The sequence below is a fragment of the Rhinolophus sinicus genome, chromosome 3 (assembly GCF_057876585.1).
Source record: "Rhinolophus sinicus isolate RSI-liver-muscle chromosome 3, RSI-T2T, whole genome shotgun sequence".
Classification (NCBI taxonomy): domain Eukaryota; kingdom Metazoa; phylum Chordata; class Mammalia; order Chiroptera; family Rhinolophidae; genus Rhinolophus; species Rhinolophus sinicus.
Window position 1 is genome coordinate 62318635 of NC_142503.1, and position 14058 is coordinate 62332692.

Sequence of the window (14058 nt, forward strand, 5' to 3'; positions counted from 1 at the left end):
CCCTCCCCCCCTTACCCTTACCCTCTGGTAACCACTTACCCTCTGGTAACCACTAAACTATTGTCTGTGTCTATGAGTTTTTGTTTCTTCATTTGTTTGTCTTGTTCTTTTGTTGTTTTCAGTTTTATATACCACATATCAGTGAAATCATATGGTTCTCAATTTTTTTCTGTCTGACTTATTTCACTTAGCATAATAATCTCAAGATACATCTATGTTGTCACAAATGGCACTATTTCATTCAATAGTGTCAATTTTTTTAAGCAATGGAATGTTGGTACTTTAAATTTCATAGTAATCTAACACTGGAAGAGTATGTATTTTCAGAAGATAAAAATGTGATTTTTATATTATAATGTTGAAAAATTTTTAAGAGGCTATAAATTAATGTAGCCATGAATAAATAAAGTTTTACTTGAATATCTATATAAGTTGACATTAAAAGTATGAGAACATTAGAAAAGTCAAGGAAAAAAAACAATGAAAGTGAACAATGTAATGGTACTAAGGACTAAGGAGTAAGAGCAGTATTTAAGCTGAGTATTGGTTAATATTCATCTCGATTTAACTCTGACTCTGCAGTTGGTAACTGTAACTTAATCTGTATAAAGTTAGTGATAATTTTCAATAGTAAAATATCTATCTGAATAATATTTCTTCATTAACCTAAGATAGAAATGGTTGTTCCAAGGCCATTTATCTTCAAATAACCGTAATTCATTAAGCTGAGCTTTCATGAAGGAATACATACATATAAAGATTATTCCAATGTACTACCCCACTTTACTGATAAATCAACTTCAAAGACCGACCAGTCAGTGAGACTGTACCAAACAATTTTTAGCAGTAACAATTCATTTGGAAATGCTCATGAACCCCACTAATTGTGATGTTCATTTAAAAATGATTGAATAAACTGAATGAAAATTTTGTAGCCAAGTTATTAAGTTAATTCATGTATCCAATATGTATCCAATGTATCCAATATCAACACAAGTATGAGATACTACAATTGAGAACATTTTGTACCTACACATGTGAAGTGGGGAGTAAACATGAGACATGATCATAATCATTATCAAATCATGAGCTCCATAAAGTGCTGTCATTTAGAAAAGTTACAAAGCAAGTTTTTCTTTCCTTATTAAATAGTTCAACTATAAAACTAAAACTTAGTTCATCATCAGTAGAAAAAAGTTAGGTGGTATTCCTTTAGTTAAAAAGAACAATTGTACCAAAAAACAAAACAAAACAAACAAAACACACTCACTGCTACCATCTACCTTGGATTTAAGAGAACTCAGGAGAAAACTGTAAGTTATGGAAGAAAATTTTCAACACTACATATAATATGTGATGATAATTTAAGGAGAGATTAATTTCCTAAAACAAAAGAAATTTTGTTTATTTTCAGTTTATAAAATCAGGGAGTCTTTACTAACCAAAAATGCACATGACACTTATTATAGGTCTTACGTAATATTAAACTCTCTCTATGCTTATTAGCTTTATAGTCTAAACTTAATGAGAGAAAATAAGGTCAAAAAAACAAACTCTGTCTAAACCTAATTTCAGGCTTTCTATAAAAGAAATTAATGAAACTTAATCATATAACATGATCTATATGGCCAATTATCTTGTGTTTTGTTCTGGAAATCTAGGAGATTGAAGTGAGTTTAAAGGTTCCATGAAACTAGAAGTATTATAGAGAACTTAATATTAATTGTGCTGTAACAATTAATTAACCTAGGGCTCTTTAAATATCATTCTTCAAATACTTTGAAAGAAATAAAATTTTTAAAAATGAAGACTAGACAAAGTGATAAAAATTCTACATTGACATTTAGAAGACCAAAGTCAATACATAGTTTGAACAGCATAACACACTAGGCCTCACATGAAAACTAAAACAAAAAAGTCTGAATTCCAAAAGGACTAGTATATTCACTCCCCAAAAGATAACAAAATCTTGGTTTTCATGTACTTCTAAAGGAAGGAAAAGTTTCCAAATAAACACTGGCTATTACATAGAATAATAGTTTATTCACTAGTACTTCATAAGCATTTGGAATAGTGCTTGGCACCCTTAAATAAATATTTGTTGAATGAATGAATGAAAAATTGTATAAATAATTAATAATGTGATCTGTTCTTGACGTTATCTACAGAAAATTAAATATAAAACAGATTTTTTAAAAAAATTGAACATGGAATTAATTTGTGAGGACAGATAGTATAAAGAAATCCTCAAACCCTACAATTCATAGAATAATATTACCCAAAGAATTAAAAAATGTCATGCAAAATTTCATGAAAACAAAATTATCTATAGGCAAAGTCTTGTGCCTTAAATGAATTACTTTTGCTAAGCCTCGTATATATCATAAAATCAGAAAGTTGTCAGGGAGAGCAAAAATCATCTAATCTAGTCTCACCATCACTTCATATATAAGATTACTATTTCTCCGTTTGAAAGCTTAATATTTCATATTTCACATTAAAAACAAAAAGCTTTTCTTGAGAATTTGAATCTCAGAACAAATTTCAGACTTTTTCACTCTGAAATGGCAATGTGCAAAATTTCAAAAAAATGTTCTGGAATTTGGGACTATTGAGAGGAAATAACATAGAAAAAAACATATAATAAAAAATGAAATTATTAAAGAGATGGTGAATGTCTAATGCAACAAAAAGTACATTGGTTTACTTCACTTCAAATAAATAAGTAAAAATAAATTATATCAATATAATGAAGGGTGGAGAAAAGGGTAGTCTTTTCATTCTGTTATCCTTTAAAAAAAACCACTAGAAATCAGTCTTTCCTTTATACTGAAGAGTATTACTTTTTGAGAGTTATTGTGCGCAATGAGATTAGATATACTGACAAGCATTTAATACTACCTTTATCAATATCAAAACACTAGGATCTTAACATTTAAACTTATCACAGTTAACCTAAAACAGAAGTTTTCTTCTTAATTGAAAACTATTTTATTCAGAAGTACAAACATTTTAAAAAATTGGACTTACTGGAATAGAGATTTTTTTCAAATTACAGTCCTTTTCCAGGAGTTCATATACATACTTCGTGATGATCTAAATAGGAAAGAAATAACACCATAAGATGCAATGTTGTCCATTATCAAAATTCACATAAATTAGTATAACTTATTGCTCTGACTATCTATCTGAAAATGTTTTTACACAAAATTAAGAGACTCTTTACTGATTACTTGCAATGGTTTACTTCCTGTTGTTGTGTGAATAACTATTGGCCTTAATACTAAAGATCAGGACTAGTTAATATAAACTCACAAACAAGGACTTTCTATTTTTCAAAGCAATACTCTTTTTTCAGTATTTTTACAATGTTTTTCCCCTATAATTTCCCTATAGATATCATATCTAATATAGTACTATTGTGACTCTGAATCCCAACACTTGTTTTGTGTTCACTGAATTTAGGAGGAAATGGTCAGAGGTATTCTACACACAAAGAGAAAACTGATCCAGCAAAGTCAGGCACCACTGGTTAATACTGTTTGTGGTAGGCAGAAACATGGCTACCCAAAGATGCCCACATCCCAACTCCCAGAATCCGTTAATATGTCACATTACATGGTAAAGGAGACTTTGCAAATACGATTACCATTAAGAACCAAAGATGGGGAGATTATCTTAGAATATCTGAGTGGGCCCAACAAACCATATAAATTCTTAAAAGTGGAAGAATAGTGTGCCAGAAAGATGCAAAGTGAGAAGACCTTCATTGGTCAATGATAGTTTTGAAGGTGGAAGAAGGAGATTCAAGGAATGTAGGAGAAAAGGCTGAATCAGAGCCTGGAGCACAGAAAGTACAAGGTAAATCTAAAAAAAAATTATTTTGCACCAAAAATTAAGAAAATACTGAAGAAAGAGTGATGAATAAATGTTAAAAGGACACAAAACCTGCTTGATAAGAATCCATCTAGCCAAATCAGGTTTAGTAGAGGCATCAAACTAATGACTTCAATGGATCACATAACTTACTGAATAGAATAAGAATCTATGAGTCCATAATGATATAAATAAAGTAAAAAGAGGAAAGAAAACTCTTTCTTATATTGGAATGCCAGTTAATGCATATAGAAGAAATGGTAGAGTTAGAAAATCATCAAAAGATGCTAAAATTAATACGTAGAAGTTTAATAAATAACATAGTCTCAAGTATCTTCCCCCAAATTACTGATAAATTACAAAGAGAAAAATAATAGTAACTACATGATATGACCTGGCAGACATCACCAATATTGGAGCAAACCAAAATCATGTACTCTTGATATCATGCATTGAGGACAAAGACCTCATCTAAGCTACTTTTGTTAAAAATGCAACCTGATTATGAGACTACATATGACAAACTCAAATTAGGGGTTATTCAACAAATGTCGTATACTCCTCAAAAAATGTTAATGTTAAGAAAAACAAAGAAAGGCTTAAGGAATGGCTCCAGATTAAAGGAGAATAAAGAAACATGACAGCTAAATGCAATGTGTAAACCTGGATTTAATCCTAGACTTAAGGAATATCAGCTATTAAGTACATTATGTGACAATTAGCAGAATTTAAACATAGCTTATAGATTGATAATACTGAATCAATATAAACTTTCCTAATTCTAATAATTGTACTATAGTTATGAAGAGAATAATAATAGGAAATAAACAATGTATTAGTGGCAAAAGGAATAATGGTTCCAACTTTACTCTCAAATGGTTTAGAGAAAACAATTATATAAGTAATATACAATATATGTGGTTCCTTGTAATTACATAACTTTTACATGTGAAATTATATCAAAACAAAACATTATTTTAAAATTTCCCATACTGTCCATATTCCAAGTCCAGGTGTTATTGACACTGCGGCTATTTCCACAAGTATTTTATTGGAAATGAGGCAGATGACAAACAGGGTAACAACAGTTTCCTTTCATTAAAACATTTTAATTTATTGAAATGTTAAAGAAGACTACAGCTATACTTGAGACAATTTTCATACATGATTGCCTGTCAAACCAAAGACTCACTGGAGCAAGCCCTATACTTGCCATGTTTGTTCCTATGTTCATCCCCCACCTAAAATGCTCTTAACTTCCCCCATTTTCTCCAATTGCTCAAAAGACAATTCAAATGCTACCTCCGACTTGAAGTTTTCACTGATGCTGTCAAGACCCCGCCTTTCTTACGACATTTAGCATTCCATCATGATTACCTTACATTCTCATTTGCCCACTGAACATATTCTACTTTATTATAGCATGAACCACACTGTAGATGCACAATACATGAACAATGAATGAATGAAAAATGATTGGTAGTGTTTGCAAACATGTGACATTTCAATTTATTAAAAACTGTAAGTAATACACTTTAAAAACATTTTAAAAATTAATTTTTATTGAAAATAAATTCACAAGTTTTAAATTAAACATGAAAACAATATAAAACAATATACACTGAGAAGCCTCACTCCCTCCCCGTCCTCCTCCATGGGTGCCCCCTCACTCTGTCTCCTATTGGTAATCTTACTATTTAGTTTCTTACGCATCGTTCCAGTGTTTCTTAGTGCCAATATAAGCATATAAAAATGTATTATTTCCCTCTCGTTCTTAAAAAAACACAGTATACTATATACTATACACACTGTGCTGCACACTGTGTCCTCATTATCTTCTCTTATAGCAGACTAAATATATCGTGTTACTTTATCATCTAAAAATTTATACTGATGAGCTACCTTCTCAGTAACAGAGTCCTTTTTTATTCTTTTTTTACTAGTCATAGTGTTCCATTGTGTGGATGTACCATAGTTTAATAAATTTAAAAATATTCAATGCTTCTCAAAAATATTCACGAAGTAACACATATATAACCTTAAGTATTGTTTATTAAATCCTATGCAAATTAAATTTACAAAAATTATTACGTTGAGACTTAGAATCATTTAAAATAAAGATGCACCCTATAAGTTAGTCAATTACTTAAAAAAATAACACCCTTTCCTCTTAATGTCCCATTTATCTACACTCTACATTCCATCCCAGTTCCCTCCTAGGAAGGGATGGAGGGAGGAAGGGTAGGAAACAAGGAAGCTGAGATCGAGGAAGGGACGGACACAGGGAAAGAAGAAGAAGAAAGAAACAAATTTTCTTTTAACCATTTTATATTATTATTATTTTAACGTTTTCAGTAATGTTAGTTTGTCTAAGCCTAAAAGGGCTCCTCTAGCATCTTTACATTAAAGAGACTATGATACGAATGGCAATGCTGATTGGAACAAAAGAACATCTACCCTGGGTGGATATCCTCTTAAGTAAGAACTATACCTTAAATTTCATGGAAATCATCTCCATCTCATCCCTGTTTCCCCCTTATAAACTTTTACTTCATTCTTAGCGTGTACATTCTCAACTTTAAAAAAAATCTTTTGAAGTAGCTGCTTTTTCAGCATGTCTTTGAAATAAAATGCATTCCTCCAACTTTCCATTATCATTCCTGGAGTTCTAGTCTACGAGTATATCCACAATTGTTCTTCATTTATATCAGCTTCAGATCACTTGCTCTCACATTTTCCTCTCACCTACTTTAAAGAAGAGTCCTCCTTATTCTAAGCCTTCATTTCTTCCCAGTAACCAGATTCTTAAATAGCTTACCAGACAGACAGACTTGAAATGTATCAAATGAACTACAGATATCTCCTCTAGTGATTTTATAGGCACCTCAAATTCAGTATGTTCAAACTGAATCCATCTCCAAACCTATTTCTCCTCCAGTGTGTTCATCAACTCCGTAAATGGCACTATCATCCACCTAACTGTTCAAGCCAGAAGCGTAAATGTCATGAATCCTTCTTATTCATCCATCCCTTACAATCAATCAATTCCCTTCAGTTATTGGAAGATCCCCACATTTCCCCATCTCTACTATCACCATTCTAGTCTATCAACAGGTTATTATCTCTTCCTGGACTGCTTCTGTAGCTTCCTTCTGCAATATCTAACATGATAAATTGTCCTTCAGATCCTATCTCCTGTCAGCAGACATATTACTCCTTTAAAAACGCAAATCTAATGGTTTCCCAGTGCTGTAAGTAAGGATAAGGCCCCAATCCTTAAAACCAGCAAGGTCCTACATGATCTGGCCCCTGCCTAATTCTCAAAATTCATCCTATAACTCTCTTTCCTCATTCTCTCTATTGTATAGCCACACTGACTTTCTTTTAAATTCTCAGATGTATCAGGATCTTTTTCACCTCAGAGCCTTTGCAAACGATGTTTATTCGCCTGGAATACTTGTCCCATTCTTTGCTTATGTAGCTTTAATATCTTCCTTGCCTGGCCTCCAATCTATCCTCAAGACACAGCTGAAAATTTTGTATTCCTCCTTCCTAATAACACTTAGATTATTAATAATGTCTTTTCCAAGATCTGTCTTTGCCACTAGAATTTAAGCTTCTGGAAGAGAAGCAACTATATATATTTCTCTTGAGCTGAATGTCTAAGACCCAACTCATGTAATGGCAATCAAATGTTTTTAAATAATGATAATAGCAAACATATGCATAGCACTCATACAGACTTAAGTCCCTTTAATAAATATCCTTTAATCTTTACAACAACTCTATAAAGTAAAGGAGGAAACCAAGCATTTAAAAGGTTAGATAACCCATGGTCATACATCTAAATAAGTCATATAGTCTGAGTTTAAACCTAAGCAATCTGTCTGCCCTACAGTCTAGAATATATTTTCTGAACTTACATGATATTGTATCTCCTATGTTACGTAGTCCATAAATAAAGATGTTATGGGAACATGGGAGGTAAAACTGAAATTGAAGGGTAATTAGTAACCTAGTACCAGCAGGCAAGAACAGAAACAAAACAGGATGCTTAAAGTAAGTAAAGTAAAAACAAAGTAATTTTAATTGTCTAAACTACGCATTCTTAACTTGTGAACAACCTCTTGATTGTCTGATGAAATCAACAGACTCTTCTAAGAATGTTTATTTATTTTTTTAATTTATTGGGGTGACAAGTGTTAGTAAAATTACACAGATTTCAGGTGTACAATTCTGTATTACATCATCTATAAATCCCATTGTGTGCTCACCACCCAGAGTCAGTTCTCCTTCCATCACCATATATTTGATGCCCCTTACCTTCATCTCCCACCCCCCACCCCCCTAACCCTCTGGTAACCACTAAACTATTGTCTGTGTCTATGAATTTTTGTTTCTCATTTGTTTGTCTTGTTCTTTTGTTGTTTTTGGTTTATATACCACATATCAGTGAAATCATATGGTTCTCTGCTGTTTCTGTCTGACTTATTTCGCTTAGCATTATACTCTCAAGATCCATCCATGTTGGCACAAATATTCCTATATCATCTTTTCTTACACCGAATAGTATTCCATTGTGTATATATACCACAACTTCTTTATCCATTCATCTATCAAACATTAATAAAAAATACAGGATTACAAAGGACACCAATTATATTAAAGTTGTCCAAAAAGTTTTAAAAACCAAATTTCTATTATAATGTATGCCCTTCTTTATTGATGTATTTTAGGTATATGTAGGACTATCACATAATTTAAAAACCTAAGTGATTTTTACCTATGACAAAGTCACAAGACTATTAGTATTACTATTTTTTATGTCTACATGTATAATTTAAAAAATGCAGGTTAGCAGTTAGTAATAATAAAGACATAATTTTTATCCCATTGAGATTCACAGACACTGCACCTAAATCCTACCCCCCTGGGTTAGAAATATATGTATATATATATAAAGATCATGAATGAAAATACTGGAAAGATTAAAGGTGAACAATTCCAAGAGCTTATATAGGGTTCAGAGACATTTGAATTCAAACAAGCCGGAGTGAAAAGGTCTTCACTGAATATTCAGAATATTCAGCAGTGAGCTGACAAGGGTCATGCCTCAGAAGAGAGGTAAACTATTCCTAAAATAATAGCTACTCTAGATCTATCTTAGCAAAGCTTTAAAACAAACCTATAAATGATCAATTTGTTCCACAGTAAACTTAACTTCTGCCAAAACAAATTCAATTTTGTTCAAAGAGAGGTAACACTATCCAGACCCTCACCAATATAATATTTACAATGTCTACTATCCAGTACAAATTACTACAGACATTCATAGAAATAGAAAAATATGACCCATACTGGGAGAGAAATCGTGAGTAAAATGAAACCTAAAAATGATAGAGATAATGAAATTAGTTGACAAGTGCATTAAACCAACTATTATAAAAATGTTCAAGGCTATACAGGAAAATACAAATATAATGAGAAAAGAAATGAATTTAAAAATAACCAAAAGTGGAACTGCTCAGAACTGAAAAATACAGTATCTGAAATAAAAAAATTCATACGTTTGACATCAGATTAAACACTGCAGAAGAAACGATCAGAGAATGTGAAGATACAGTAATAGAAAATACACAAAATGAAAGAGAGAAAAATACTGAAAAAGTGAACAATGCCTCAGTGACCTGCGAGATAATGAAAAGCAGCTTAACACACAATTAGAATAAAGAAAGTGAAGTTGAGGGGAAGAAGAAATATTTGAAAAAATAATGACAGATCATTTCCAGATTTGAAAAAAACTACAAACCCACATGTCCCAGAAGCTCAACAAAGAAGTTAACTGTGAAGAAAAAAATCCAAGGCATATTCATAATCAAATTGCTGAAAAACAGTGATTACGAGGAAATCTCAAAAGTAGCCAGAGAAAACAACATATTGCAAAGTGAATCAAAGATAAGAAATATCACTAAGTTCTCAACAAAAATAATAGAAACCAGAAGAAATGAGGAAACACCTTTAAAGTAATCCAAGAAAAAAAAAAAATACCCAAAACTGAAATTTTACATACACTGAGAATATTTGCGAAAAAATAAAGGCACAATAAAGACCTTTCCAGACAAATAAAAGCCAAGAAAATTAATTTCCAGCTGACTAATACTAGAAATATTATACAATGTTTTTTATGCTAAGGAAAATGATACCAGATGGAAATCCAGGTATAGGGAGAAATGAAAGTACAATGTAATGGGCTCTCATGTTACATGTGAAGTGTATAATTTTATTTGAAAATAAACTGTGGTAAGTTAAAGAGGTATATTGTAAACCTGATAGTAACCATTAGTAAAGTAAAACAAAAAGGTATAGTTAATAACTCAAAAGAGGAGGTAAAATGTATTACTACTGTATTTCCCAAAAATAAGACCTAGCTGGACAATCAGCTCTAATGTATGTTTTGCAGCAAAAATTAATATAAGACCGGGGATTATATTATATTACATTATATTGTATTATATTAAATGATATAAGACCTGGTCTTATATTATAGTAAAATAAAATCGGGTCTTATATTAACTTTTGCTCCAAAAGAAGCATTAGAGCTGATTGTCTGGTTAGGTCTTATTTTCAGGGAAACACGGTACAATATACAATATATTTAGTTATATTACTTTTAACTATGGTTTTTCTTATGAGTGAGTTGATGAATTTCTACTGAAGTCTGTAATATATACAATGTACACTTATTCTTTTTACACAAACAATTATACAATGTGTCCATGTACAAATGCTAAAGGACCTCAGAATACAGGAATTATAGAAATTCAATAAATACCATTCTGACCAAAAAAGGGAATAGTTTCTTACTTAGATAAAATATAGATAATTTTTTACAATTTAAATGATAATTTTTACCAGTTAGATCTGACAATATCAAAAGAAGGGGACCCACCAAATTTAAATTAAGGTCCAGAGGTATAAATCTTTTCTCAGAGTATGAGACGGTAACAATTCATTTCTAATGTAAGTCAAGACATTAAAACATAGATTTTATTCTAGAAAAGACCTAACAGGAAAAAAAATTGTTTCTACTTCTAAAATCTATATAAGAAACAAAACCAACTTTCCAATGACCCCCATGCAATTTCCAAAGTAAACTCTAAAGGTATATATATTAGTTTAATGAATACATGCTAAAGAGATTAGTTGTCATTAAAACACAAAACTTCTTAAAATGAAAAAAGTGTCTTAATGTTTTGCCTTGATAAAAGCAAACAAACTAAAAAAAAAATTACCTTAATATGTAACTTCAGTAATATCCGAAAGTTATTTTATTATATAAAATATTTTGCTTTGGTGAGCCTCACCAGCTGGTAGCATTTGCCCAGAGAGACAGCTGTTTTTCAGTTTCCTTTTCTGAGCACGTTTCCAACTGTCAGTTCTAACTGTATGCAATCCCGTAGTGAAAGAATACTTTAAGAAAAATGTCTCATTAACTCTAAATCTACGAAGTCCACTCTCTTCAGTGAATTCAAATTAAACCCACAGACTTGCCAGCTCATAACAGAATCCCCCACACATTTTTCTGTTGTCGTTCTTTTGCATTGCAGACGTAAAGTAAAATATTCATGCTATTTACTATAAAATCTTTTACTCAATCCTATAAATGCACTGACATAATGTTAGTGGAAGTATATCTTCAAAAAGTATGAATCACAAAGCAATTAGAATAAAATAAGAACTTGCAAATTCTTTTACAATGTAAATGGCTTACAATTTTGCAGAGAGACTAGTTTGGACAATAAAGTTCAAATTTAAAATGTACAATAGGTTTTTAGAATATTCCTAGTAAGAATTTAAGAGAAGACTGGCCATACAGGCCTATCTATAAGAATCAGATAAGATAATACGTATTAAAAAAAAGCTTAAAAAAAAAGTTGTTCTTAAGTGTAAGGTATTTTCTACTATTAGTACAAGTAAATCACCTTTATAAATTATTTGGAAAAAATTATAGCAAAATAAGCATGGGCTATCGGAGGCAAGTGCATATTGAATATGTATATACGAAGAACATATCACTGGCTGATAATCACAGTAATTCAAGAAATTGGAAAACTTGTACATTGTTGGTGTGAATGTAAAATGGTACGGCCACTATGGAAAACAGTATGGAGGTTCCTAAAAGAGTTAAAAATAGAATTACTATATGATCCAGTAGTCCTACTTTGGGTACATAGACAAAAGAATGGAAACTAGGACCTCAAAGAGATATATGCACTCCCATATTCAGTGTAGCATTATCACAATAGCCAAGATACGGAAACAACCCAAATGTCCATCGATGGGTGAATGGATAAAGAAAATGTGGCATATACATAAAATGAAATATTATTAAGCCTCAAAAAAAATAAAGAAATTCTGCCATATATGACATCATGCACAATAAGCCAATCACATAAGGACAAACAACGATTATTTCTTTTAAATGATGTATCTAAAATAGTCAACCTCAGAGAAATAGAGTAAAATGGGAGTTGCCAGGGGCAACTATATATATAAAATTTCATAGCCTTGTCCCATGTAATTAAAAATGCAACAGAAGATTTGCTGGAACTCCTCATATATCAATAATCACCCTAAATATAAATGGACTGAACTAACCAATAAAAAGGCACGAGTGGCAGACTGGATCAAAAAACCCAAACACATGCTGCCTTCAAGAGACACATCTCACTTGTAAGGAAAAATATATAGTAGACTCAAAATGAAAGGGTGGAAAATGATACTTCAAGCAAATGGCATGCAGAGATAAGTGTGTGTAGTCATATTAGACCAGGAGTGTCCAAACATTTTTCAACGTTTTTCACCAAGGGCCATATGCAGTAAAATACACAAACAGCCGGGCCACTCACTCGAGGTGAAGTACGTATTGCCTTACCTGGTTTATTTAAGTAAACTAAATATATTTTTGGAATTTGCGGTGGGCCAATTAACAATGGATCAAGGGCAGCAGTTGGCCCGTGGGCCGCAGTTTGGACACCCCTGTATTAGACGAAATAAATTTCAAGATAAACAAGGTAACAAGAAACAATGAGCAACATTTCATAATGATAAAAGGTACAATACCAAGGACCAATACCCCACTGACAGCTCCGGATAGATCATCCAAACAGAAAATCAATAAGGAAATATCCTCAAATGACACAGTAGACCAAATGGCCATAATTACATTTACAGAGCCTTTCATCCCAGAACACCAGATTATGTCTTCTTATCTAGTGCACATAGATCACTCTCAAGGACAGACCATATGTTGGGACACAAAACTAGCCTCAACAAATTAAACAAGACTGAAATCATATCAAGCATAATCTCCAACCGCAATGCTTTGAAATTGGTGATCAACTGCAAAAAGAAAGCAGGAAAAGCCAAAAATATGTGGAGACTAAGCAACATGCTGCTAAAGAACAACTGGGTCAAAGTAGAAATAAAAGGAGAGATCAAAAGATACATAGGGCCGGCCTGGTGGGTGGTTGGAGCTCCATGCTCCTAGCTCCAGAGGCTGCCGGTTCGATTCCCACGTGGGCCAGTGGGCTCTCAACCACAAGGTTGTCAGTTCGATTCCTCAAGTCCCACAAGGGATGGTGGGCAGCGCTCCGTGCAACTGAGATTGAACACAGCACCTTGAGTTGGGCTGGCGCTGAGATCCTGGATGGCTCAGTTGGTTGGAGCGTGTCCTCTCGACCACAATGTTGCCGGTTCGACTCCCGCAACGGATGGTGAGCTGTGCCCCCTGCAATTAGCAACGGCGGCTGGACCTGGAGCTGAGCTGTGCCCTCCACAACTAGGACTGAAAGGTCAACAACTTGAAGCTGAACGGCACACTTCACAACTGAGATTGAAAGGACAACAACTTGACTTAGAAAAAAGTCCTAGAGGTGCACACTGTTCCCCCATGAGGTCCTGTTCCCCTTCCCCAATAAAATCTTTAGAACAAAAAAAGAAAAAAAGATATGTAGAAACAAATAAGAGTGAAAATATAACATATCAAGACTTTTGGAATGCAACCAAAGTGGTAATAAGAGGGACATTTATATCACTACAGGCCTATCTCAAGAAACAAGAAAAATCCCACATAAACAACCTAACATTACATCTTAAAGAACTAGAAAAACAAACGTAGCC

At 32.6% G+C, this 14058-nt stretch overlaps 1 protein-coding gene across 6 annotated transcripts in view; it reads right to left on the reverse strand.

The window, feature by feature from the left end:
* Positions 1 to 14058, reverse strand: part of ARB2A (ARB2 cotranscriptional regulator A) — a 400181-nt gene that overhangs the window by 297467 nt on the left and 88656 nt on the right. For all 6 annotated transcript variants that reach the window (XM_019711772.3, XM_088796628.1, XM_088796625.1 and 3 more), the window contains one exon: positions 3031 to 3096. In XM_019711772.3, coding sequence (XP_019567331.1) covers positions 3031 to 3096 — 66 coding nt within the window. The remainder of the gene's footprint in view (positions 1 to 3030; positions 3097 to 14058) is intronic.